Below are 27,284 nucleotides of genomic sequence, written 5' to 3' on the forward strand. Positions count from 1 at the left end.
AAAAAAAAAAAAAAAAAAAAAACAGCTCTGAGAACTATTGTATGGTCCAATAAAAAGAGTTATTTCTCCTGTTTAGTGCCCTGAAAACTTACATAGCTTCATTTCTGTATAGTTTGATTTTCTCCAAAGATTTTTTTTCCCAGAAATGTTCTGTGTTTGGATATTTCAGCTGCTTTTCCTTACCTTCCCCTAACCCAGTGTCCTTCCTCTATCCTGGTTAACTACAATTGTGACTATTAGAATAACCAATTGCCTTTTTTTTTTTTTTTGTCACAGAACCATAGGTTGTCATGGCCTTTCTCCTAGATATTTTAGGAGATTATAACCTTTAATCAGTCCTTGTCAAAGAGGCAAGATTTTTTTTTAAAGGATTACATTTACTTAGAGAAATTCAGTAGTTATGGCCATTTTCTCCTTTTCCTTCCTTACAAGAAGAAAACTCATTCTTAGTAAACCTGTCACTTCTCTACCGTATACACGTTTGCTTTTGCAGTCCTGAAGCCTCTGGCAGATGGATATTGTCTCATGAAATGATATATTCACATGAAAATTTAGGGTTACTTGTTGAAAGAAGTTGAAGAGGTATTGAGTATAGCCCCATACAGGTTATAAAGAAACAAGAAATCACCTTGTATATCACCAATAAGTTACAAATGTTGTAATACTACTACTAACAATAATAATAATGATGATAACTAGCATTTTTGAGACTGTAAGATAAGAGCAACAATAATAACTAACATTTACTGTTCACTTACTTTATTCTAGAGACAGTACTAAATGCTTTGCTTGCATTATCTATTAAATCTTGATTAAGTCACCCCTTAACAACACCGGAGTCTTCCATCATTGGGCACCTCAGGATTCCAATATGAAAAGCCAGCATTTAACTCAATTCTGTACCTGTGTACCAACAGTTCTCAAAAATTTTGGTCTCAAAACTCCTTTATACACTTAAAAACTAGGATTGAAAGAATTTTCATCTATGTAGGTTACATGTATTAGAAATTAAAACTGAGAAATTTAAAAAACCCATTATGTGTTAATCAAATAACATTTTTAATGAAATATAACTGAATTTTCCAAAACAAAACAAAAAATTAGCAAGAAGAGTGCATTGTTATACTTTTTTTATTTTTATTTTTTGGCAAATCTCTTTAATGTCTGGCTTAACAGAAGGTAGCTGGATTGTCATATCTGCTTACGCATTCAATCTGTTGCAGTTTGTTTTAGTTGAAGCATATGAAGAAAAACAGCCTCACTAACTGGACAAGGAAAGATTATTTTTAATAGCCTTTTCATAAAATTGTGGATATTCTTCTTTGATACTACCCAACTGTATCAGTGAAATTTTCCTACTCTGTACACTAATAAAGGTTAAGTGAAAAGGCACTTTGAGAACCTCTGATATAAGCTTAGGAAGTTAAGAAACAACCCCGCAGCTCAAGACCATGAGTAGACATATTTATGCATCGTTTACTTCAAAAATTATCCTTCAAGCCTGAGACAGAAAAGAGACCAATCAATGAGTATTTCCTCCCCATACTGCCAAGATATAGAGAGAATGGAAATGTCTCCAGAGTGGCTGGGAGCTCTGGAATTAAATAAATATAAAATTGTGATTTTAAAGTTAAGTATGCTATTTTCCCCTTAAATAAATTGAAATAAGAAATGAATACATCAGTGTGATAGATGCTTTCTTAGAGTGAAATAAGGTAAACTAATCATACTCAAAGTCCAAAAATTAGCCAATATTAGTAGTGCTAAAATTATTGAACTGTCAAATGCATTGCTAATTTTATATCTTGAAATAAAAAATTTCCCCCTGAACATTCTATTTAAAGGAACTTTCTATACTTTCCTCAGGAGAACTTAACATATATTGTTTGTTTGTTTGTTTGTTTTTAAGGAAGAAAAATCACTTTGACTGACCACTGAGATCACAAAGCCTTATTTATTTATTTGTGAATTTTGAAACTGCATGCTTCATCTTTTTATAAACTAAACACTAACCTGAATCAGAAATAAGTGTTTTCAACATTCCCTCTTTTTTTCTTCTATTAGTATGCTTTCTTGGTGCTTGTATTTTCTTTGCTAAATAGTGAGATCAGTTTATTTCTGCTTGAAGATATGTAAGAGTCTTTTCTACCTATGAATTTTCAACCTATTAACTTGCATTATATTTTCATGACAGTAAGTCATTACTAATGATACACATTGACTTTACCACAACTTTTTTCCTGAGGGTGGAGAGAGAATATTTCTGTATTTGTCTATAAAATTTTATTGGGAGAAATATGTTACTTGTAAATAAATGTATTCCATGTGATTTTTTTCATTTAAAATAATAAGTTAAACTCTTTTTAAAGAAGTAGAATGGTCATTATTGGTTTCTCTGAATATAATGGGTTTTCATTTTAGACCATTAAGAGATATCCAAAATTATTTGTTTAGATTCTCCTTTCCATTATGTGTAAGAGTGTGGGAATAGGTAAAACAGAGTTGCAGAAAATTTACAAACAATAAACTTAAAGCATTACTTCCCCTCCACCTTTTTTTTCTTAAACCAGTACCATGAGCATCAGAGCTAGAGATAAATATATTTGAGTTATGTATCAATGTGGTACATTTTATGGTAGTGATATCCTTTTGTTCCCCACCTGGTACCCAAGGTTTTATATAGCATACTTTTAAAACTCACTTGTTTCAAAAATATTTGATGACGTTTTACCATTTCTTATAAAATATCCTGTCTGTATCTTCCTGCTCAACTCTAAGTATCAAAAAACAAATGTTGAAATATTGCTACATTAGAAAAAATCAAATATATTAAATAGCATTAGCAACTGCTCCAGAAATAATGGGGGAAAAAACAGTAAGTATGGAACAGAGCCATTACATTTTTTGCTTTAAAACTTCTTTATAGATTTCAGGAAGTTACACTCTTACATTTGAGCTCACATTGTTAAAAAGAAAATAAAACTTTATGGATATTGAAGAAAACGTGAACACTGGTCTCAAGTGTTTTCTGACACCAAACATGTGGTGTCTTTTCCAACACCAGTTCTCCAACTCTCTGATCCTCTGACACCAACCAGGTGTCCTACAATTCCATCCTATTGTGACACCAACTACTTAGGGTTAGCATCAGACTCCACAGGGTTTTTTTTTTAAATTTTTTTTAACGTTTATTTATTTTTGAGACAGAGAGAGACAGAGTATGAACGGGGGAGGGTCAGAGAGAGGGAGACACCGAATCCGAAACAGGCTCCAGGCTCCGAGCTGTCAGCACAAAGCCTGACACGGGGCTCGAACTCACGGACTGCAAGATCGTGACCTGAGCCGAAGTCGGCCACTCAACCGACTGAGCCACCCAGGCGCCCTAAAGACTCCACAGGTTTTAAGGGCTTAGTCCCTCAAGGCTCCCACAAGGCTGCCATCACTTGAAACCCCAATCACAAATACGAGGTCCCCTGGTTACCTGTCCTTCTGACTTGGCTACAAATTCGAGGATTTAACAACCAACCCACTTTTATCCCCACTCAAGTTTAATAGTTTGCCACCACAACTCACAGAACTCAGAAAAATGCCCAACTATTACAGTCTATTATAAAAGATTAAAATGAGGAGATACATAGGGTGAAGTCAGAAGAGTCTCAAGCACAGGAGCCTCTGTCCCCGTGGAGTCAAGATGTACCATCCTGCCAGCACACTGAAGTGTTCACCAACTTGGAGGCTCTTCAATCCCCGCTGTTTAAAGATTTTTATAGAGTTTCCATTACATGGACACGATTGATTAAATCATTGGCAATTGGTGATTGAATTCAATCTCCAGTCCCTCTGCCATCTCTGGAGATAGAGGAGGAGAAGAACTGAAAGTTCCAACCTTATCATAGCCCCCATCAGCCCCCCTGAAGCTATCTAGGAACCCACAAGTCACCTCATTAGCATAAACTCAGGTATGTTTGAAAGGGGTTTGTTATGAATAACAAAAGATACTCCTATTATGCTTTATCACTCAGGAAATTCCAAGGGTTTTAGGAGTTCTGTGCAAGGAACCAGGAACAAGACCAAATATATTTTTTATTGTATCACAACTGGTTTCCTCCAGGTAGTGGGGAAGACGTTATGGAGGTATAGCAAGGAGAGATATTTTCCTTTCATGCTGAACATGCCTGAATCTCTTTCCTAGCCACACCTACTGTATCAGTTATCTATTGCTGCCTACCATTTTACCTTCAAAACTGAAAACAAACAATTACCTCACAGTTTTGGAAGAATAGGAATTTGAGCACAACTCAGATGGATGTCTCTGGCTCAGTGTCTCCCATGAGCTTGCAGTCAAGCTGTAATCCAGGGCTGTGGCTCCATCTGAAGACTCTACTGGGGTGGAACATCTGCTCCCAAGCTCACACATGTGGTTGTTGGCAGAAGTTGGCCCTCACCATGTGGACCTCTCCATAAGGCTGCTCACAGCATGACAGCTTGATTTCCCCAAAGCAAGTGATCCAAGTGAGAGAGAATAAGAAAGGGCCCCCAAGACGGAAGCCGTGGTCTTTTTATAATTTAGTCTCAGAAGTGATATCCCATTACTTCTGCCAATACATTCTATTCATTAGATATGAGTCAGTAAAGCAGAGGATTACACAAGGGAATGAATACGTAAGAGGTGGGATCATTGAGGCTTATCTTAGAGGCCACTTACCACATCCATCCTAACATAGTGGATCTTAATATGGTAAATGATAAGAAATGCCAAACAGATGAGAAAGAAAGTTTTAAAGACATCTCTCTGGTTTCTTTGTCACTTTTACTTTCTAAAGTTTCCCCAAAGCTTTGCTCAGAGTATTTTCACTGATCAAAACCAGTTCTGATTAATTTTATAGTAAATAGCTGGATCTTAGCAGGAAAGCCGTGTATAATAAAAGGAGTAAAATCCCAGTAAAAGTAAATCAGTTTAACTTTACCTATTCACTGCCAAATGAATAACAATTTCATGTGCCTACCTTTTTTAAAGGGAGAACCAGGTTTCATTGGTCCTCAAGGAGAACCAGGCTTACCAGGGTTACCAGGAACAAAGGTAAGTGGAGTTTTTTCCTTCTTTTATTTCTGAAATATTATGTCATATATTTTTAGTCCATTATGTTGAAAGAAGTCTGAGGTGACTTTATTGTTTAGGTGGCCAGATATTTTTTCCTAAGAGAGAACTAAAACAACCTATCATTTATTACTAACACTTTTAATGGGAATGCCATATTAAATAGAGTAATAGGAAGTTCATTCCAGAAAGTCTCAGGTAAGACAGCATGATAGTGAAATATATTAGTTGCTCCAGTTTTCCCCCAATGGTTCCTGAATTGATATGATGCAATTTGCCTCCTGACCATGTGAAAAAGTGGGAGAATTCTGGGGCAGAGAGATAGAACTCATTAGCTTCTGCTCCTTATTGCCAATTTTAGGACATACTTGTAAATCAAGCATTATTACTATTCTCCGCTCACTCCCTAGATTTCAAAGACAAGTGCTGATGTCATATAGATTCCTAAGTGCCTCATCTCAAAAGGATCTATCCTGAATAATGTCTACAGAAAGATTCTGTAATGAAAACCATTTCATGATCTTCCACTTGGCAACCCTAAAGAGGCCCCTAAAAGCAAAATCTATATGCCACCATATAAAAAATTATGTTGCTGTGGATATAGTCAGACCCATAGTTCTCTTTTTATCTACCCAGTAAGACATAAGAAGGTACAGCTCTAAGGATGGAACTTTACTCATGACAGACTCATGAATCAAAGGGGCAAAATTAGATCAAACTACATTCTTTTATTTTTAAACTATAGAAATCTTTGCCTCAATGTGTATTGCATTCACCAGAAATAAGCCAGGATGATTTCTAAGAGCTAGAGAAATATGTTTGTGGTCTGTTTTGACAGAGGGGTCTTCATTTCCGCTGATCAAGAGAAAATAACTCTAATCCTAGTAAATGGAAACTATGTGTGGCCTAAGGGGGACTGAAGCTCAGTAGATTTTATGCAAAATTACTGTTTTCTCAAGCAATTTCTTTTTCACAAAATGAGCTGTCAGGCTTATTAGCAAAATGTGAAGAATGCCTGTTTTAGCCTGAACAGATTCACACAAGAAATGCACTTTCTGGAATAAAGAGACAGAAAGCAAGAGAATAATGAGGATTCAGTATTCATATGAGAATTGTTGTATTTATTCAGGCTTGCAGCCTCAAAGCCAGGTAAAGAAAGAAGGCAGCCTCATAGATCAGCACAAAGAAATAGAAAACTTGGTCACTGCCAGAGAGAACCAGGCATGAAGTAGATCTTTAAATATTTGTGGCATTTTGTTTGCTTAAAGAAAGGGTGGGGGGGTGGATTAGAAGAAACAGGTAGTAGGGAGTGGATTTCATCTGTAAATATCTTTTCTTCAGTTCACTGATTTAAAACTACTTTGCAATTTTGGGGCACACTTGGCTGGCTTACTCAGTAGAGCATGAGACTCTTGATCTCAGGGTTGTAAGTTCGAGCCCCATGTTGGGTATAGAGATTACTTAAAAATAAAATCTTTAAGCCAAAGCATAAGAGACTGTTAAAAACTGAGAACAAACTGAGGGTTGATGGGAGGTGGGAGGGAGGGGAGGGTGGGTGATGGGTATTGAGGAGGGCACCTTTTGGGATGAGCACTGGGTGTTGTATGGAAACCAATTTGACAATAAATTTCATATATTAAAAATAAAATAAAATAAAATCTTTAAACTACTCTGTAGCTTAAAATTAAAAAGAAAAAGAAAAAAACTCCTGATGTAAACCCACAAAATCAACATTAATTACTGTTCATGAAATACCCAGTCTGATTTTATAGACCAGATACTTTTATAATAGATACTACTCTGAACTTGCAATAAAATTAAAGAATGCACTATATTTGTTTTGTATTTCCACATGAAGGAATGCGGATAGGAAATTTGTTTTGTTAATAATATTTTAACAGTTATATTAACAATATTATCAATTTTTAGTTGAATTGCTTGTCTAACATGAATTTGGTATCATAATGGAAAAATCACGTTTATTTACAAATCTCTTTCAGCTGAACATTGGCCTTTTTTCCAGTTGTGTAAACAAGTCTGGATTTGTACCACTAACTTCAGATTTAAAAAATAAACCCTGCATATTTTACCCCTAACACAGTGAAAAGAGATTGTAAGGAAGGAAGATGTATGATGGCATCTAAAAATCTGCTTCATGTACTGCTATATCAGTGTCTGGGAGAGACCTATATTAGTCTAAAGAAATGGGGTTTTATTATGAATAATTCAGAATACTTTGAATAAAATGTTTACTCATTAATTCAACACATTTTTTTGCCAGATATTTTTCTAATATTTGAGAATGAAGAGTAAATACAACGAAAACAGTTTCTACACTCCTAACACTTACATTCCAGTATGTGTGAGACAGGGGTGGAAAGAATGAAAGAAATAAACACATGAATAGTATAATTCCATAGAGTGATAAGCAGCTGATTAAGGGCATCGTGACAAAATGTGATTCTAGGTAAAGATATATAGGCTCCATTCCTGTAGTATACTATATGTAAATTGATTTTCTCAGGCTTTTCTCTAAAATAGGCTTATAGTTACTATTTTGGAATTCTTCTGTGAAATATTAAAAGAAAGACCAAATAGGGTACATTATTTAAAAATTAAAATTTCATATACCAACAGAGGCCCTTCCGTCTCTAGTCCCTGGAAAATCCCTTCTGGAACATCTCTTCCATCCAGACGAGTCCCTTGCCTTCCTCCCAGCCTCTCCATGTTCACACTCTTCTCAGTTCATGCTGAAGAACCTTCTTTAATCCTTGCCCTAATCTATCCCGCCTCCCCTGCAAAACCCCAAAGACTTCCCAGAGTTGGTATGATACGGACAAAGATCTTGAAATTTAGAGCCCAACATTACCCATGATCAATCCAATGCTATTCAGTTCTCCTTTCTAAGATGGACCAGTTCCTTCAGTGAGGAGGGTGCCTTTCCACCCATAAACATGCCATCACCAGTCTGAATTCCAAACCTGTTTGATTATTGAAATTCTACCCATCATACAGGAAGCCGACACTCTCTACTCTGTCCAGGAATGTAAATCGACAGGGTCTTCCTGGAGAACAATTTGGCAACCTTTTCAAATGTTCATACTTTTTGACCCAGCAATTCCCCAACTAAGAATTTAACCTAAGAAAGTGACCAGATATGTGCAAAAGATTTACATACACAAACATTTATGTAAAAACTGAAGACTGAATACAGTTTTATTTATTTTTTAAGATTTATTTATTTAAATTCAAGTTAGTTAACATACCATGTAGTATCGGTTTTAAGAGTAGAACCCTGAAACTTACATATAACACCCAGTGCTCATCCCAACAAGTGCTCTTCTCAATGCCCATCCCCCATTAGCCCTTCCCCCAACCCACCTCCCTTCCAGCTAACTAAGGATTGCTGCTGAAATACAATTGGTTTTAAATCTTAGGTCTCCCACTTTAAAAGCTTTGTGACTTTAGCCAAGTTCCTTAACCTCTCTGAGCTTCAGCTTCCTCATCTGTAAATTATGGGAACTAATACCTTTCTCATTTGTCCCAGGGATTAAATAAGATAATGCATGTGAAGTGTTTTATGCAGTTGCTGCATTCATCAACAACAGCACGTCATAAACAACAATTATAAAATACACCCTACCCATCCTTAGGACACTACTGAAGTCTCACCTCCAGGGATCCAGTCTGGACCATTCAAAACCCTATGGGATTTCCTCTTCTCTCATATATAGCCTTATATCACTCTTTAATTTTTAAGTATTTAATTCCTAGCACTTTGCATTTATAAGTTGTCAGATCAGGACGACAAATTGTCTTCATATTTCAGAGAAAACTGAGGCTTTCGGAACTTAACTAATTTGTCCCAAAACACGGAACTGGTAGATAACAAAACCAGGATTAAGACCCAGGATGTCTGATTATAATACCTGGCACTCAACCACTTTGCCGTGCTTCTTCCTGGCAGATCTTAAAAAGTGGCTACAGAATGAAAACTGTGTCCATGTCTGTGTTGAGATACGATGATGGCCCTTATCAATTCCCTTTAAGGGTCTTCTGTTTACCAACGTAGGTATCAGACAGGCATTACCAAACCATTTCCTTGTCTATAAAATAGAAATGATAATGCAAACACTGAATAATTGTTTTGATTATTAAATGAGATAATCTATGTTGAGATTAATACATTGCAGGATACATAGTAAATAAATGGTACCTCTGTGCTTTCCTTGATTTAATTCAATTCATTTATTAATCTACAGGGACAAGCCTGAGTGTGAGGGAGATTGCCATTTACTTGTTTTGTATTTTGTGATAGGGTGAACGTGGGGAGGCAGGGCCTCCTGGAAGAGGTGAGCGAGGGGAGCCTGGAGCCCCTGGACCAAAGGTCAGTTATTCTTGCGTTGGAACATAGCTTTCTTTGGTTTGGAAATGTGTCCTACTTACTTTATTTTTTTTTAATGTTTTATTTAATTTTGAGATAGAAAAGTCGGGGAGGGGCAGAAAGAGAGAGGGACAGAGGATCCAAAGGGGGCTCTGTGCTGACAGCAGCGAGCCAAATGTGGGGCTCCAACTCACAAACCGTGAGATCATGACCTGATCCCAAGTTGGACACTCAACTGATGGAGCCACCCAGGTGCCCCACTACTTACTTTAGAACATGAAACTAAAATACAGTTCCTCAAAAGATACTAAAACAGCAAAAATCACAATATATTGAAATGCACACTGATTGGTTCTTCTCAAAGGGAATTTTACAATTCAATTTTTCCAGTTTTCTCTGTTCTGTCCGGTGAACAAATTTAGTAACACATCCAAAAGTAAAGGGGAGGTACTATTGTATTAGCATGTTATCACTCAATGTGTATTAAAGCTTACTGAGAAAAATGTTGATACGTGCTGTGTTAGTTTCTGTGGTAACTTGAAGGTGTGTAACACCCTGAAAATATCAGAGCTAAGGATTTATTTGACGGTTCAGTCTTTATGCCTCTACACTTCCTACAAACTAATATGGCAACACTTTATTCTAATAACCCATCCCAGAGACACATCACTCTTTGATGAAAAAGAAATGTATGCCAACACTGTTGAGACTAATGAGGATTATTCACAGAGCACTTCCCATCCACTGGTGGGTGGGCAGTCTTCAGAATTATAATGGAATGAAGGCGGTGGAGAGACCAGGGAAGGAACTAATGATATGGTGTTAACTACTTATGCTTAGTTGTTATAATAGTCAACATTGTATAGAACCATATATTTAGGCAGTTAAAATAAAGTGTTTCCATTTTTCTTCATTATTCTGAGTCACTGCTAATTTCTTCTTTCTCTTCTTATCTCCTCTGTCATTTCTCTTTTCCATCTATTCTCCTATAATAGGGGAAACAAGGTGAATCAGGAACTAGAGGCCCAAAGGGGTCAAAGGTCAGTAACCAAGTAACCATTTTAATATCACAGGAGGCCTTCAAGAGTTGTGGCTTTTGCCTCTTCCACAGAGAATCACATTTTAAACTGACAGTGGGATTGCATTATTTCCATCCTAATATCTCAAAACAACTGGTTTGTTTCATCTTGTTTGTTTTTGTGTGTTCTTGTGCTTCAGATTATTCTTTAAGAGAAGTTGTATTTCCTATTACACAAGATGAACTTCTTTGGGGAAAAAAATGCTCTATATAATTTACATTATGTAGGGTATAATCTTATTTTTTATTTCCTGACTGTCTTTGTGGTAAACGTTCAAATTGTACTTTGTTTTAAGTTAGTTGACTCCCTCCATGGCATTAAAATTTCACCACCAATTGAAATTCTTTCCTTTATCGTGCTCTTTATAATATCTGAAATAATCTACATACTTAGCAGAACCATGTTAAGATGTTTTCAGCTAATAACATGAAAAAGTGGATAAAAAATGAAGAAAACAGGAAGCAGAAATTATTAATTCTCTATTCAGAGCAAATTTGATTACTATGGTCAATGTTATCAGCATAATGTGAGTGGAAAAAAAATTAAAATCTCTTCTCCTTCATTGGTCCCTATCCATTTTATGAAATATGTAGAAAGTCACATTAAAATGCTTTGAATTCCACTTAGGAAAAGGACTCTATAAATTTAAGGCTGTCTTAAAGAACTTTCAAATCTACATAAGTTCAAATCTCTTCTCCAAAATCTGTTCAGACTTTTAAGAATTTTGAGTGCTCTCAGAGTGATGTATGTGTGGTTTGATGCTTGGACTGTTCCTGGTTTCTCTCCAGGTTGGGTAATAACACCATGAATGGGACTTTAGTGATTTTTCATATTGCTTTGGAAAAACAAAGCTGGCTTTGCCCTACCCGTGACCTTCAGCCCTGCCAACCTGTTCTAGCCAGCTGCTGTCCACTTCGGCACCTTCTGAGTGTTAAAAGGCCTATACCTCTGGAGAAACTTTTCCTTAGATCTTCATTATCATCAAAGAGAGGCCTCACTGGTGACCTTTCCCTTCTAAACCCCTCTAGAACGAGCTTTCTGTTCCTTCCCTGTCCAGATTATCTAGATTTTTTTTCTTAGAAAACAGACAGCCCAATTGATTGGCTCTTTTTCCCTTTGCCCCAAATCTCTTCTTATAAAAAAAAGAATATGGCTCAATCTGAGAGGTAAAAGCTTCTTTGAGTATCATAGAAACCATTTTCTTTGCTTTTGAAGATCCCTAGTAAGAGAGTTGCTGTATATGTTTTTGTTCCAAGATACTCTGTCATCTGCAAGGAGAATTTTAACTCACTTAAGGTGCATCTTAAGCATTTGCTGTGTCAGTGGTAATTGTTCTTCTAATTGTTATTTCCACTTGAGAAGTTCATATCAAAGGTGCTGCTGCATGGTATTAAATACATCCTTAGATTTGAGGTATTTCTGGCTGTTGGCCCCACTAGTAATTCAGCTTTTTTTGTCTTTTCTGTGGAAAGGGTGATCGTGGAGAGAAAGGAGACTCTGGAGCCCTGGGACCAAGGGTGAGTACATCTCTCATCCAACCTTTTGGCCCCCTACAAGCCTAGATTTGACTCATGTGTCCATGTGCCTTTCACATAGCACCTAGACTAATAATATCCAATAATAGCACTGGAGGTGGACTTGAATTATTTCTGCTGCTTCCCCTTTTTTGCTTATTTTTTACTGTACTCACCGGACCAATGAGTGTGTAGATTCTAACACATAAAATAAGCTCCACAAGAAGATCTAAAAAACTCTTTCCACTTTCTCTCTGCTAAGAGAGCAAGACCAAGCCCATAACCATCCATTTAATAGAATTATCAATTTTTCAATTATAAATAAAAGCAATACCCCATATTTTCAAAGTCTTTTTTAAAGACAGGCAGGGAATTAGGACATGACTAATAGAAATTCAGGGCAGAGTTGATGAGTAGGGTAGATGCCTTATATTTGTTCCCTATTTGGTTAAATTTTAATGGAATTGTATTCCTATTGAGAAAGACAAGCCTTTCCTACAGAACAGTGTTCTATCTTCTTAAAGAATAAGGAAACAATCTATGAGATGTAGATGAGTAGAAAGAGATTAGGGACTGCTTTAATAAATACTGTGTTAAAGCCATCAAAATGTTGCAAATTGAATTAGATTAGCCTACATTTTATAATTTTCAGAAGACAGCTTTAGAGATTGAATCCTATCTCTTCTTTTAAAATCAGATTTCATATCTTTAATCTACCATCTATAGGAAGTTAAAAGCATTTGCCTCCTTTGAAATAAAGACAAAATTTGAACATGATTTTTCTAAAGTGCAGTTGGGCCATACAGAGGAATTGATGGTCAGAGAGGGCTCTATGTTGCTATTTATGTTTTTGCCACAGTCCTTTGTACAACCTAGCCTAACTTCCTTGATTTTCCCTTGGTTGGTTTTCTTCATAGGGTCCACCTGGTCAAAAGGGAGATCAAGGAGCCACTGAGATCATAGACTACAATGGCAACCTCCACGAAGCCTTGCAGGCAAGTGACTGCTCCCTGCCCTGGCACAGTGACACTGATGATCACCCATGTAATGTGTGTAATATCAGCTTCCACCCCCACCCTGGCATCCCAGAGGGCTCCATTGCTCAAAGAACACCTTTTTCCTGATCTCCTGAGCCCATCTCCTTCTCCCTGTCCCAGTGTATCCTCTTTATTTCTCAGCATTTTTTTATCTTTCCTTTTCTTTCCCTTCTGCCTTCAGATATGCTTTAATGTTATCTGGTTTAAACCTTCTGTTCATTTTGCCAATCTTTGTCTCCCTTGCTTGGAAAGCAAGTATAGCAAAGCAATTAAGAGTCATGTGGCCCTGGAGTCAGAACTACCTGGCTGAAAATCTCTTGCTTACTAAGTTCATGACCTTGGACAAGTTATTTCACTTCTCTGTGCTTAAGTTTCCTTGTCTATAAAAAAAAAGGATAGTTGTAATACCTCCCTCAAGGGTTGTTATGAGAAGTAAATGGCTAAATACATATTATACACTTGGAAGTGCCTGGCACATAGTAAAACTTCCATAGGTATCTCTTATTGCTGCTACCATTCATAATATAATGTGTTATTACCATAGAGAAGTACCTATAGAGTAAGAAGCCATAGACTATATGGCTTATCGCCATTACCTTTACTTCCTATTTGTCCTTTTCATGCTTAGACTCTTGCATTCTAGCCTATATCAACATTCTGTTGAAACTTCTCTTAAAAAGGCCAACAATGACCTCTAGGTCAATCTCACTGTACTCATCACCCTTAATTTTCTGTGACATTTATACTAAACTGCCTTCCTTTTGAAATTTTCTTTCTGGTTTTTCGAATCCTCTACTCTAATTTCTTCCAGGTTTCCTCTTAGTATTTCCAGTTTCTCTGTCATACCCTAATTTTTGGTATCCTCAAGTCTCTGATCTTTTCTTGGTTCATTCACTTGCTCTGTGTTCTTCTGTGTTGTGTCTTCCCAATCTTTCACCCTCCAGGTCTGATTTGCATGTACCTCCAGGTGTCTAAGAATATTTCCACCAGGGATGCACCATTGCTTTATCATCTCCCACCAACACACACAATTATACTGATTACTTTTCCCTTCCATCAAATGATTCCCTTTTTTAACTAATCAATTGCTGTTAGTGATACTATAATTCTTTAACTTTCTTGAGATAGAATCTTTAGAATCATTTTAAACTATTCATAGTCCTTCGTCCATTACATCTAAACAGATGCTGCTATTTCCTTTTTCAAAGTGTCTCCTGAGGTTGCCTTATTCTCTCCATTCTGAACTCGGTCCACATCCTGTTTGTTTCAGGGCTAACACTGCAACAGCCCCTTCACCATTCTTCTGGTCCTAGTGCCTCCCAGTCCTTTCTAACCCATCCTGCATATCACTCTAAGCTAATTTTCCTAAACTATTATTATTTTGAAGGCTCTGATCTGCTCAGAAACCTAAATGACCACCTTGCCTACTCTATCAAGCCCAAACTTCATTTGACTTTCAAAGCTCTATAATTCTACCTATAATAGAGAATTTCCTATTTCTCCACAAAACAGATTTCTCGAGAGTGGCCATATTTATCATACCCACAAAAATCGCCCTCTTTTTGCCTGGTTCATCCCATTCTTCTTCCCTTTCTTTCATCTGTCTAAATCTGATCCAACAATATACTGCTGCCACCCAGATGATTCTTTCTTTCAATCCTTTCAAACATCAGCAGTCAGGCCCCATTAGCTTAACCTTTAATTGTTCTCAAATCACATAATTTATTTTAGTCTTGCCTCTTACCAGATTGTAAGTTTCTTGGTGACAAAAGTATATCTCATGCTTATTTTATATCCCCTGATGTACCTGGCACAGGTCTAGGCATATAAATGTTGAATAAATGGTTACTGATAGATAAGTGAGTACACTTAGCCTATATGTACAACCCATTTCTTTGCTTGAATACCAAATTAATTGTTTTAAATATTTGCTATTTTGTACTTGACTGACTGATTTCCCCCATCTTTATGATTTCATGAACAGTGTCTAATTTAGTAGATCTACATTTTTATGGGTGGTTTGCTACAACTACCATTTTTAACTAGTAAAGCATTTATTAAGTAGTTTTTGTAGATTGTTTTCAGCGCAGCCTCTTTTTCTTTTCATTCTTTTTCTTCTGGTAAAATGCAAAGAGAAGCATGCTCACTGCTTGAAGAAATGTTTCTTGGTCAGTAGGTTCAGTCAATAGGTTGAATAGTGTTCCTCAGTACACCTGGATTAGATATAAGCAGTAGCCTTTGGCTATTGTCAACTTCTAGAACCAGATTTCTAAATTGTTCCTTTTCCCCCACAAATTGATAACTGCATGTGGAAAGAGAGAAAAAGAGAATAAGAAGTTTTGGTGTACCTACTATGTTTTCAAAGCTTTTACTTATAAAATATAGGGACATAGTTTTTAACTTAATTTATTAGTGATTAAATTTCTCCTAAACTGCTTTCGGTGACACCATAATTCTTACTACCACCTTTAAAAGGTATACATTCTCTTAGCTTCCAAGAAATGCTCCAATATTATAAGCTATGACCATTTCTGGGAAAACTGTGAGTCTTTTAAAGTATCCATTGCATGAACAGAGTCAGGCCTGAAGCAAGCTACTCTCGGTCTAAAACCGAAAATCTGTTTTGATTTCCTCTCTGCTGTTAACTAGCTGAGTCATTTTTGGGAAAGCAGTGAGTGTATCTATACTTCATTGATCTTATTTGTAAAGTAAAGATGTTTCAGAATAGATTCTTTCTAAGAGTCCATGAAATCTAGTATTATGGTTAAGGTCATTTTTTAGGAGCTCCTGAACATCCTTTGTAAATATACCTAAATACACGGTACTTTTTAAAACATTGACACCCACATCTTGATATGAAAGGATATATGTGCTCAGTTTATTTTTCTGCCTCAAGTTCTTTATGACAGTAAACCAGTCAATATCCATTATAGTCAACTAGTTCGCGTTTATCCCTCAACCTAATTAAAGATTTATTGTTTTTATAGGGTTAGGGCAATTACATGTTATGCTTGTAAATAGTTTTTAGTTATTTTTTTGAAACTGTTTGTTCTCCTAATCTAGTTCTCTAGTGGAACAAGGGCCCCTAACAAAATCAATTAAGTAAGCAGCCATTAGACTGAGAAGGAGGTAGTAGACGTTTTTTCTTCTAATTCGGTAACTACTGATGGATATTCACCATTTTGTCCATTTCATTTTATTGTCTCCTCCTCTAAAAAAATATGCAAAAAAAATCTAGATTAGGTAAATAAATAAATAATACAATTATAAAAATGCCACATTAAAAATATACAATTTTGCCATTGCTTCTATTGAAAATTGTTATTTACAGAAACATTTGCCATACTCCATTTACTTTGATTTTTAAGTTTCCACAATTAGCAGTAAATCCTCTCCATTTCCGGACTCAAGTTTTTAAAAATGTTTAACACCATCTAAATTAAACCTATTCTCCAGTAAATCGTGGGTGCTTTTCAGCTTGCATCATTATGAGAAATGAAAGAAAATAACCTTTAATTCTAAAGAGATTCACATAAGCATCTGAGGGAATAAATCACAAAACAGCTTGCGAGACTTTCAACAATTTACAGTTGCTTCAGCTCATGCCTCCCATTTCACATCGTGCCTCACCAGAAAACAACGTGTCTTTCTTCATCACTACCAAAAATTCTGGTTTTCCAATCATTCGTGGAGTTCAAGAGAGAACCCTGCTGAGTTCCATAGGTGTAGAGTGGAGGAACCAGATACCAGAAATTCAGAGTGAGCCAATATCTTTAGGATGTCTCTGTGTGCCCGCACACAGGTGCTACAGGATGGTGGTAAAAATGTTGTTGAGAACTTAGCTTAGTTTGTCATTTGTTTTTTTCTTGTTACGTGGATGAAACCTGCCTTATGTAACTGTTAGGTCTCACAAAATATAGTTATTTAACAAGATCACGTAAACTCCATCTGTTAGATAGTTCAGTTACCATTAATAATATGCCTTTATTATGCAACTCATTACAAAACACATTGTTAGCCTTACGTAAAAAAAAAAAAAAAAAGCAAACTAGTTTTGTGTCCAGGTGGAAAATGAATTCAAATACGGTACATTTGGAAAACCTCAGAGAGTTCAAATTGTAAACTCTCTTCCCTTTCTAAAATTTTGGGATTCTTTTAGGATTTTTGTAGTTAAAAATATATGATTGGAGAATAATGATAAAGAAATTATTTCTATTCTATAATTCTCTAATAGCCTTTTTAAAAATGACTTGCCTACTTACAGGGGCAAAGAAGTAGCTTTCTCATAGCAATAAATCTGACTCTTGCTCTAGATGAATCCCTTGAGAGAAAGTAAGTGGTACCTTATGTTACACAGATATGATAGGCCTTGATATTTTTTTTAACTTGCCCCTAGTATGTGACCACTTTGCCTTTTGTCTTAGAAGCACTGGTTGTTTCTTTCCTACTGTGTTTTCCATGAAACTGCAATGACCACGGCTGATTTTATCATAGATACAAACCATTTGTACGCATGCATAAATATATCGTTTTCTACGGAATGATGAGGTCATGTCACTAGAGATTCAAGTGTTTGAAGTAAGATCAGTAATATTAAGTTTATTTTTTACAACAACAATAATAAACAACAGCAACAATGGCAACCTGAATCAGAAATGGGAATGGAGGAGTGAAAAACAAAGGGATGGTGTCAAACCGATATTCACAAGTTTACACGTAACTGGATAACATGTTTCTTTGAGCAGAGTCCCTGATGGAAAATGTGCTCCCTCTATGACCAAGTCACGTGGTGATGGGCCCTGCAGAACTCTTCGCATAGGACCTAGACTAGAAAACATTAGTGCAGTAACGGTTCATGGATTAAGGGTCAGATGTTGTGGAGATTCATTCTTTAACAGAATACATTTTGTTATAGTACTCTAGTACTTCACACTAAGAAACTGGATGAATTCCATGTCAACTCCTGTCTTTAGCCATAGCACCCAAAAAAGCTAATTATAATGCAACAAATAAGCTACAGACTAAAAAAGAAAAAAACTTGGGGTGCCTGGGTGGCTCATTCGGTTGAGCGGCCGACTTCGGCTCAGGTCATGATCTCGCAGTCCGTGAGTTCAAGTCCCGCGTCAGGCTCTGTGCCGACAGCTCAGAACCTGGAGCCTGTTTCAGTTTCTGTGTCTCCCTCTCTCTGACCCTCCCCCATTCATGCTCTGTCTCTCTCTGTCTCAAAAATAAATAAACATTAAAAAAAATTAAAAAAAAAAGAAAAAAACTTACACACACAGTTGGACATTTCCATTTTCTCTACTTTAAGTGCCCTAGAATGGAACTCTCGTGAATAGCAGTCTCTCAGGTCACAATTATGCCAACACACCTCTACTGTACACCATTTAGCTACAGACATTTTTTTTAATCAAGTGAATTAAAGTTTTGACATTTTCTTTTTTCTTTACACAAAGATTTTTTAAAAAGAAAAATCTGAAAATAGTTTTAAAAACAATCTTTATCAGGGAATGAATGGAGGTCTGACCCCACCCCCAAAATCTTTATAACTATATTGTATTCATTTAAATCTTATTTTTTATTTTATTTTTTTCAATATATGAAGTTTATTGTCAAATTGGTTTCCATACAACACCCAGTGCTCATCCCAACAGGTGCCCTCCTCAATACCCATCACCCACCCACCCCTCCCTCCCACCCCCCATCAACCCTCAGTTCTCAGTTTTTAAGAGTCTCTTATGCTTTGGCTCTCTCCCACTCTAACCTCTTTTTTTGTTTGTTTGTTTTTCGTTGCCCTCCCCCATGGGTTTCTGTTAAGTTTCTCAGGATCCACATAAGAGTGAAACCATATGGTATCTGTCTTTCTCTGTATGGCTTATTTCACTTAGCATAACACTCTCCAGTTCCATCCATGTTGCTCAAACGGCCATATTTCGTTCTTTCTCATTGCCACATGGTACTCCATTGTGTATATATTCATTTAAAGATAGGTTAATATGTTCTCAGTATCTTCTCAATCACTTATAAGACATCAGGCTTGCCAAAACACGTTCAAGGAATTTGATCATTTCAAAAATGTATTATTGTACTTTGGCACACAGTATAGTAACTTTGTCTTTGTCAATACATTTTCCCAACAGAGGATTACCACCTTAACTGTCACGGTAACTCCCATGCATGATTTCTGTGGTTTGTGACTTCGTGGTGTTGATGCATGCCAATGATAATGGTACTAATGTAGCAATTGTTTTTGTCTGATATTTAGTTTTATGTCTCCTTATTAATAACTTTTACAACATTTGCCCCAGTTAAACCACTTTGTCTGCTTAGTGAAAAAGACCCCAAAAAAAGTTATTGTTATTTTTCTTAAAGTTTTTGGTCTTACAATAAAGTGGCTGTGTTCTTTACTGTTTGGGAAATCAAATCCTTTGTGTGGGGGGGGAGGCTGGGTGTCTAGAAACACAGGTGATATTAGCATGCTAATTCATCCCGAGGAGATGAATGTGGAACACAACAGCAATTTTACATTATGTTATGAAATCAACTCAAAAGCATATTCAGTGTTATTTTGCCTAAATGTATTGATAGTTTTGCACAGAAGTAGGTAGTTTTTATACTTACATAACTGGTGAAATTTGTCCCCATTGCAAATTAATGTTGGGGGATGTTTCATTATGACAGAAATAATGGAAGTATATGGTGTACTTATTATTTAAAGCATAAATTGTAATACATATATTTGCTGCTTTTTAAAACTTTGTCTTTTCTTGATTTAGGGTCCCCCTGGACCACCTGGACCTCAAGGACTACAAGGGCCAAAGGTCATTCTTTATTTTACTTGTTTCCATTTACCACTTATGGTACAGAGAATCCCACCTTAAATATATGTATCTTTGAAAAATCATTTTTAGAAAATACTAGAGAAGCTAAGATCATCAACATTGCTTAAGGCAGCTAAGAATGGACACTGAGGTCTGGGCTGAAGGGACAGGAAATCAGAAAGGGAAAAAAAAGGAAGATTAGGTAAGAAGGGAGAGAAATAAGACTAGCATTAAATTTAAAGGGAGGACATTGAGAAAAACAGAATATTAAATGAGGGAAAAACAAGTTTTATAGAAATTATGAAGGTAAAGAGCCACTAAATGTAGTATATGAAAAAAGGAAAATATTTATATACAGGAGGATTGAAGAAAATTTTATTCTAACACTAAAAAAGATTTTCCCTTTAATTTTTTGTAATAAAAATAATAAGAGAAGCTTTAGCATGATGCATTCACAGATGAAAATTTGAGGAATCATTTTTCAACCACTTTTTATAACAAATCCCATTGTATTTATTCATTCTGCCATTTGAATCTTATCTAATGAAACATACCAACTATGAACAACAGAAACCTAGAATTACTTGATTATATCTCAGATTTGTCGGTGGTTTCAGCTTTACCCCTCCAAACTTAAATTTAGTTATTTAACCAAATTTGAGCAAGTAACACATGGCCATTGTCTCTCACTTTTTAGAACTGAGCCATGTGTGTTGAAATATGACTTTCATCACTGGATTTTTGTAGGAGATTCAAGTGATTTTGAAATCCATCTTTTGTTGATGCCTTTCAAAGCACTTTATTTGCTGAGTCTGTCATGTACACACACACACACACACACACACACACACCAGCGTTTATATTCTTTAAGATACTTAAAAACAGAAAGCTAACACATGGACAATTATTTTTCTATTACAAAAAGGAATATAAAGTAAAATATTGCTGAGGTCCTTACCCATATAAGATATACTTAGAACATAGACCCTAATTTTAAACAGATATCATGTATAACATTATTGTAAGGTTTGGATTTTTAACTTTCTGTTTCTCTATCACATTCTGGGCCCTAAGAGATAGAACACAAAAATTCTCGTTACACAGTCTTTGTTCCTGGTAAGCAAGTCAGCCTGGATCCCTGCTCTCTAATATCTTGGTGAGCTGGACTAGACAACAGAGGGGTGAATCTGCAGATTCCCTTTTCCTCTATGTAGAGTCAACCAGGATCTAAATTCCTTGCTTCTGTGCTAAACACATACCTCTTTCCTTACACACCTCAAAAGCTCCTAGGACTTTACTCTTCTTTAAAGCCCAAAGACCTATAGCCACCCTAAGTGTATAAATCCCTTGTCCTAAAGAGGCAAAAAGAACCACCTAGCCATGAAGGGTATATAATAGTGTTAAAACATATACACCTCCCCTTGTTTTATAATCTAATTGCTACTCATTTTTTAATTCAGTTATTCAATAAGTAATTTTTGAGCCTCTACTCTATAACAAAGACTAATATCTAACAGAGATATCTGAATATAGCAAGGGGTTTCAACAAGGAGCTTACAGTTTAGAACAGGAGCGAGGAGGGGCGCCTGGGTGGCGCAGTCGGTTAAGCGTCCGACTTCAGCCAGGTCACGATCTCGCGGTCCGTGAGTTCGAGCCCCGCGTCAGGCTCTGGGCTGATGGCTCAGAGCCTGGAGCCTGTTTCCGATTCTGTGTCTCCCTCTCTCTCTGCCCCTCCCCCGTTCATGCTCTGTCTCTCTCTGTCCCAAAATAAATAAACGTTGAAAAAAAAAATTAAAAAAAAAAAAAAGAACAGGAGCGAGGCAAGTAAAGGCACAATTACTAATAAATAGAGTAAGTGCTTTGATGAGTGCATGCTATGGATGTCCATACGGAAGGCTCCTCTCAGTCTTAAGAGTCAAGGATGACTTTGAGCTGAAAATGAAAGACGGGAGGAAGCTGGCCAAATGAGTGTCTTGACAAGTGAGCTGTGGGAGGGAGTTAGTGGTACTCCTTACCTCTTATCCCTGCTGGCCTTCCCACTATGCTGTCACTCTACCCCACCCCACACACTGCACAATGATCTTGTAATTGAGATCTTGGGCTGACTGATACAATCTTTCATGCTTTCCTTGATCTCTCCTTGAGAAGGTTGGGATAACAGGGGTGAGATGTGCCTATGACCAAGAGTCAGAAAATGCAGCCGAAGTCAAGTGTAGAACCCATTTGCACTGGGGACTCAGCCTCACACTGAATGGGAGCCTATTCAATTAGTGTTTCTCTTTATCAAACAAAGATTGTTTGACTTCTTACACATCAAGTAATTCTTTACAAACTACATTTGATGAGTGAAAGATAAATTCATAACTCATGAGTTCTGTTTTCTTTTAAACACTCGCGGGTCACATTTTGAAGGTAAAAGCTTAGCAAAACAATCATTATTGGACCCAGAGTGCTGACAAGCATTCAGACTGAATGAAACTAAGGCTTAGCCAGGTGCATCCAACCTCAGCAGACTTGTTTGTGGCAAAATAAACTTTGCTCCTACCACAAAGGGTGAGAAATCAGGAGTAAGGAAAGACTTTTTCTTCCCCCACCCCCACTTTTTTTTTTTTTAATGCATTTGTTTGTCAGGCTTTCTTTAATTGGAAAGCTCAAATTTCATGCTGTGGCCAAGAGCTCTTAAAGTTTTTACCAGGGAAAAGATCTCTAACAATTTCACTATTGTGGTTTATACATCATCAAACAAGCCTTTCTAAAAAAAATACAGTCAAGTCAGCTCCCTTGAAAATCTGTCTGTGAGGCAGGTCACTCACAATCAGGAGAGCTGACTTTACAAAGTTTCCACCATGTGGGAATCAGGCATATTTATAATGGGATCTGCAAAAGTGACTCATTGATCTAAAATAATATCTTACCTTTCAAAGAATTTGTTTGTTCAGTACCTTTCCAAGTGAAAAATGACTGGACCTTTGTTGGTTGGATAAATATCTAGCACATTGCTTAAATTTGTTTTTAATGGGTCATCTTCAATTAAGATAAAATAGATTTTGGGTTGTCAGGGTTTCTAAAATGTCATAATATGAATAGTAAACTTTAATTCATTCCTACCATAGTATAGGTAATTGAACTCACCCAAAAGTAATTTTATGCGGATTAAGATATTATCTAATTGATTATGTCTGGAAATAGCACATTCACAATTATGAATCTGTATCCACTGTTCAAATGGTGCCAGTTAAAACACTGCATGCGATTTTTAAGTTAACTTTTATGCTTTTGCTTTTTTCTCAAGTTGGAAAATAAAAATAAAGAGAAATAATACAGATTTTTTTAGGGAGAAAAAAATTAACTGAGGCTTATAAGTTATTGTTACAGGGTGTAGTCAACCTTCAAATTATCTCTACCAGTTTTCTTTCACCATTTTTTCCTTTAGCCTGAATCTCACATGGGGAAAAAAATAAAAACATTGGATCTTAGCTACATATAAGTATTGTTATATGTAATCTTTAAGAAAATGTTATTTCACTTAGTTTTGATATGCGTATGATGTAACAAAGTGTTCTTGGGTTATGATGCCTTTGCTGAAAAGTCAAATTGTACTATTACCAACCAGCATCACTTTTATTTACCAATGATGAATGGAGACAAGCCATCACTTTTTATCTTGACAGGGAGAGCCAGGATCTCCAGGAATCCCAGGAGTTGATGGAGAGCAGGTAATTTTCAAAGATATATACTGTCATTTGAAGCATCATTATTGATCACTACTTTTATTATAGATTTGGAGCCAAAAAGACATGAGTGTTGACACATGATCCCCTCTTTCTTTTTTCACCATCTGTTGTAGAGACTATATTAACTCTAAAAAGCAGTTGGTTTTAAATTAGACATTAGTTTTCTTTGCAGAAACAGACCAGCGATATGACATTTTGTGTTAATACTCCTTACCACTCTACCAGTGACACTTCTGTGAATTTTTATTAGACTTATAAGATCATTACCAATTTAGTAAGAATAGCCTAATTTTTTGTAAGTGAATGCTAACAGGTCAAGATTATAATCAGTCAACAAAAGTTTCCACAAAATTAGATATTCCTTATATGTGTTGTTTTGACAATATTTTTTTTTCCCAAATAAAGATTACACCTAATTTTCAAGATCACTAGAAAATACAGAAACAAGTGGGGCACTTGTGCTTCCACAGAATATGTCAGTATCTCCAATGGTTTCCCTTAAATCAGAGGTTAGCAAACTTTTTCATAAAAGACCAGATAGTAAATGTTTTAGACTTTGCAGATCACATACAGTTTTTGTCACAGATTTTTTTTTTTTATCTGAACATCCCTTAAATTTTTTCTCAAAGATTCAACTTGTGCAAAAATAATCCCTGGGCTGGATTTGGCCTCTAATTTGGCCTCTAATTTGGCTGTTGTTTACCTCTGGCCAGAAAGAATCTGACTAAGGAGAATATGGACACTACTCTCAATTCAGAGTCAAATCACAATGGTTAGCTTCAAGATATTTGATATTTTCTGGGCTTCCGTTATTTACCCAATAAATGACTAAAATCAAGAAAATCGTAAGAAATCAAGAGGTTTCTTTTTTTTTTTTCAAGAGGTTTCTTGATACAGTTAGTGAACTATGCTTCTCAGGAGATAGTATTAGGTAAGAAAATTAAATTCAAGAGTTATTTTAATATTAGAGTTGTATATTGAAGTAATATAATGTCACATAAAATAAACGTGATAGCTAAAAAAAGAAAGACACTTCTGATGATATGCTATTATTAATCAGAGATCACGTAAGCATTTAAAAATCTGGTTGTATCCCCAATGCTAGTCATTAAAAATAATTAATTTAACATGCATAAAGACACTACATACATAGTAGCTGGGGGTTTTTTCTATACACTTCACAAGGTCTACTTCTGCTACTAAGTCCAGTAGCAAGGACAGGCTACCCTGCTACTCTCCATCACTAGATTCCTAAAACCAACCAGGGGCTGATTAATCAGTTAGATCCATCTACTACCCACCCAAGCACCTATCCACTCACCCACCTAGCAAGTGATTCTGAACTAAGTGCTATTAAATAGGTATAAGTAAAGAAAAAACACGTTCCTACTGTTTGTAAGTAGGTTTGGGTATGGAAGAGATGAATAGGTTTGTGCAGCCAGGGTTCCCTTACTACCAGAACTGTCACCATTCCCTGCCCAAGAATGGGCCATCTGGTCATATGATAGTGAAGCTCCTTGGATGAAAATACTTAACAATAAAAATCCACTTCAGTGTTATTATTACAAAACTCAGATTTGTTAACATTCAAAAATATACATCTATCTATTTACTCACTGTAAAAGAAGAATAAAAATAGCATCATGGGAGAGCCTGGGTGGCTCAGTCAGTTGAGTGTCCGACTCTTGATTTTGACTCGGATCATAATCCAGAGTCTTGGGATCAAGCCCTGAGTTGAGCTCTGCACTGAGCGTGGAGCCTGCTTAAGATTTCTCTCCCTCTCTCTCTCTCTCTCTCACTCACTCCTGCCCCCCTTGCCCCTCTCCCCTGCTTGTGCTCTCTCTCTTAAAAAAAATTTTTTAAAGCATCATGGATCATCTCATTGAGATGTCATGAGAATAAAATAAGAACACTGTGGAAAAGTTGAAACATTTGTAAGCTTGACTGAACTCTGATGCCTAAAGACCAGGCACCTAATAATTGGTGCCTACATTATTTATGTTTCTGTATATTGAACCATTGAAAACTGATGGTGATTGGAACTTCCACCTGCTTTTAAGAGGGGTAGGAGAGTGTGGTGGATGGAGATGGGAGAAATTTATTTGAGCCTTTGATCTTATAACGCTAGTCCTGGTTCAAAATGTGTATTATACTGCTGAGAACTCAGTCCCTTACATTGTTTTCAGGACCAGTGATACTGAATTAACTGCCAGGTAAAAATACAGAATCAGGAGAAATTATGTTAACACCTAAATTCATAGTTTTCATACTTAAATGGCCTAAGTAATAGGGTTTAATCCCTTCTGTTACATGAGGAAATAGTACTGATTCAATGTAGAAGATTGCTATAAGAAATAACTCTAGCAGTGAAAATCAGAATCATCTCAGCATAGGATCACCCACTGACAAAATTGATCTGGAATTCTGTTTTCCTTAGGATGTTACTATCAAGTTTCAGTGTGATTGTTACATGTAAACCGTATCATTTGTAGGGACTTAAAGGCTCAAAGGGAGACATGGGGGACCCAGGTATGCCAGGTGAAAAAGGAGGAATCGGACTTCCTGGATTACCGGTATGTTTGTACTTTTTAGGATGTGTTCATGTTAAGATAAATTAAATCAGAAAAGAGGAGCACCTGGGTGGCTCAGTTGGTTAAATATCTGACTCCTGGTTTCATGATCTCGCTCAGGTCATGATCTCATGGTTTTGGGGGTTCGAGCCCCACATCAGACTCTGTGCTGCCAGCGCAAAGCCAGCTTGGGATTCTCTCTCTCCCTCTCTCTGCCCCTCCCCCACTCGCACTGTGTCTGTCCGTCTCAAAATAAATAAACTTAAAAAGAAAAAAGAGTTTTATGATTACCTGCATTCTCATCTAGTGGCTCATGTACTATTTTTACTCTTAAATATTTGAGGTATTGTTGGCTAATTACTCCAACTGTGGCACTAAAACAAGTTTTAAAGCATCTAACCAAGTGAATTATAAAATAAACCTTCATGTTTTCCTGAATTATTTTCATCAGAAGACAGAAAGATAGAGTTGATCACTTTAATTTAGTATGCATCAGATGGTGACAACTGATCATTTTTTTTTTTTAACGTTTATTTATTCTTGAGACAGAGAGAGACGGAGCATGAACGGGGGACGGGCAGAGAGAGAGGGAGACACAGAATCGGAAACAGGCTCCAGGCTCTGAGCCATCAGCCCAGAGCCCGATGCGGGGCTCGAACTCACAGACCGTGAGATCGTGACCCGGGCTGAAGTCGGACGCTCAACCGACTGAGCCACCCAGGCGCCCCGACAACTGATCATTTTTAAATAAACCATTATTTAAAAATTAACAAACTAAAAAATATAAGGCAATTTTAAAACAAGTTACTGTTTAAAAAGTGTTCTCTTGGTGTGACTGGAATGGTGTTTTTATGACTTTACCCCACAATTTTTACTGAGGATTTGGAAGGGAAAATTTTAAAAAATGTAAAAGAAATGGAGGGATAGGTATTGTTAACCCTATTTTCAGCTAAGAACCCTGAAACTTCATTTTCATCCTCAGTAATTCAATTGTGAGATTAAAACAAAAAATGTAGAAGACTTCACTGCCTTAGGCCTATTTTAAAA

At 36.5% G+C, this 27,284-nt stretch overlaps 1 protein-coding gene across 18 annotated transcripts in view; it reads left to right on the forward strand.

The window, feature by feature from the left end:
- The window catches only part of COL25A1 (collagen type XXV alpha 1 chain), a 468,462-nt gene that overhangs the window by 408,289 nt on the left and 32,889 nt on the right, over window positions 1-27,284 (forward strand). For 15 of the 18 annotated variants that reach the window (XM_045470732.1, XM_045470707.1, XM_045470701.1 and 12 more), the window contains 9 exons: window positions 5,018-5,080; window positions 9,417-9,485; window positions 10,478-10,522; window positions 12,034-12,078; window positions 12,993-13,070; window positions 19,253-19,276; window positions 19,889-19,933; window positions 23,605-23,649; window positions 26,160-26,240. In XM_045470732.1, coding sequence (XP_045326688.1) covers window positions 5,018-5,080; window positions 9,417-9,485; window positions 10,478-10,522; window positions 12,034-12,078; window positions 12,993-13,070; window positions 19,253-19,276; window positions 19,889-19,933; window positions 23,605-23,649; window positions 26,160-26,240 — 495 coding nt within the window. The remainder of the gene's footprint in view (window positions 1-5,017; window positions 5,081-9,416; window positions 9,486-10,477; window positions 10,523-12,033; window positions 12,079-12,992; window positions 13,071-19,252; window positions 19,277-19,888; window positions 19,934-23,604; window positions 23,650-26,159; window positions 26,241-27,284) is intronic. The other 3 variants (XM_045470716.1, XM_045470744.1, XM_045470776.1) reach the window with 3 other exon arrangements.

Source organism: Leopardus geoffroyi, chromosome B1 (genome assembly GCF_018350155.1).
Source record: "Leopardus geoffroyi isolate Oge1 chromosome B1, O.geoffroyi_Oge1_pat1.0, whole genome shotgun sequence".
Taxonomy (NCBI): Eukaryota; Metazoa; Chordata; class Mammalia; order Carnivora; family Felidae; genus Leopardus; species Leopardus geoffroyi.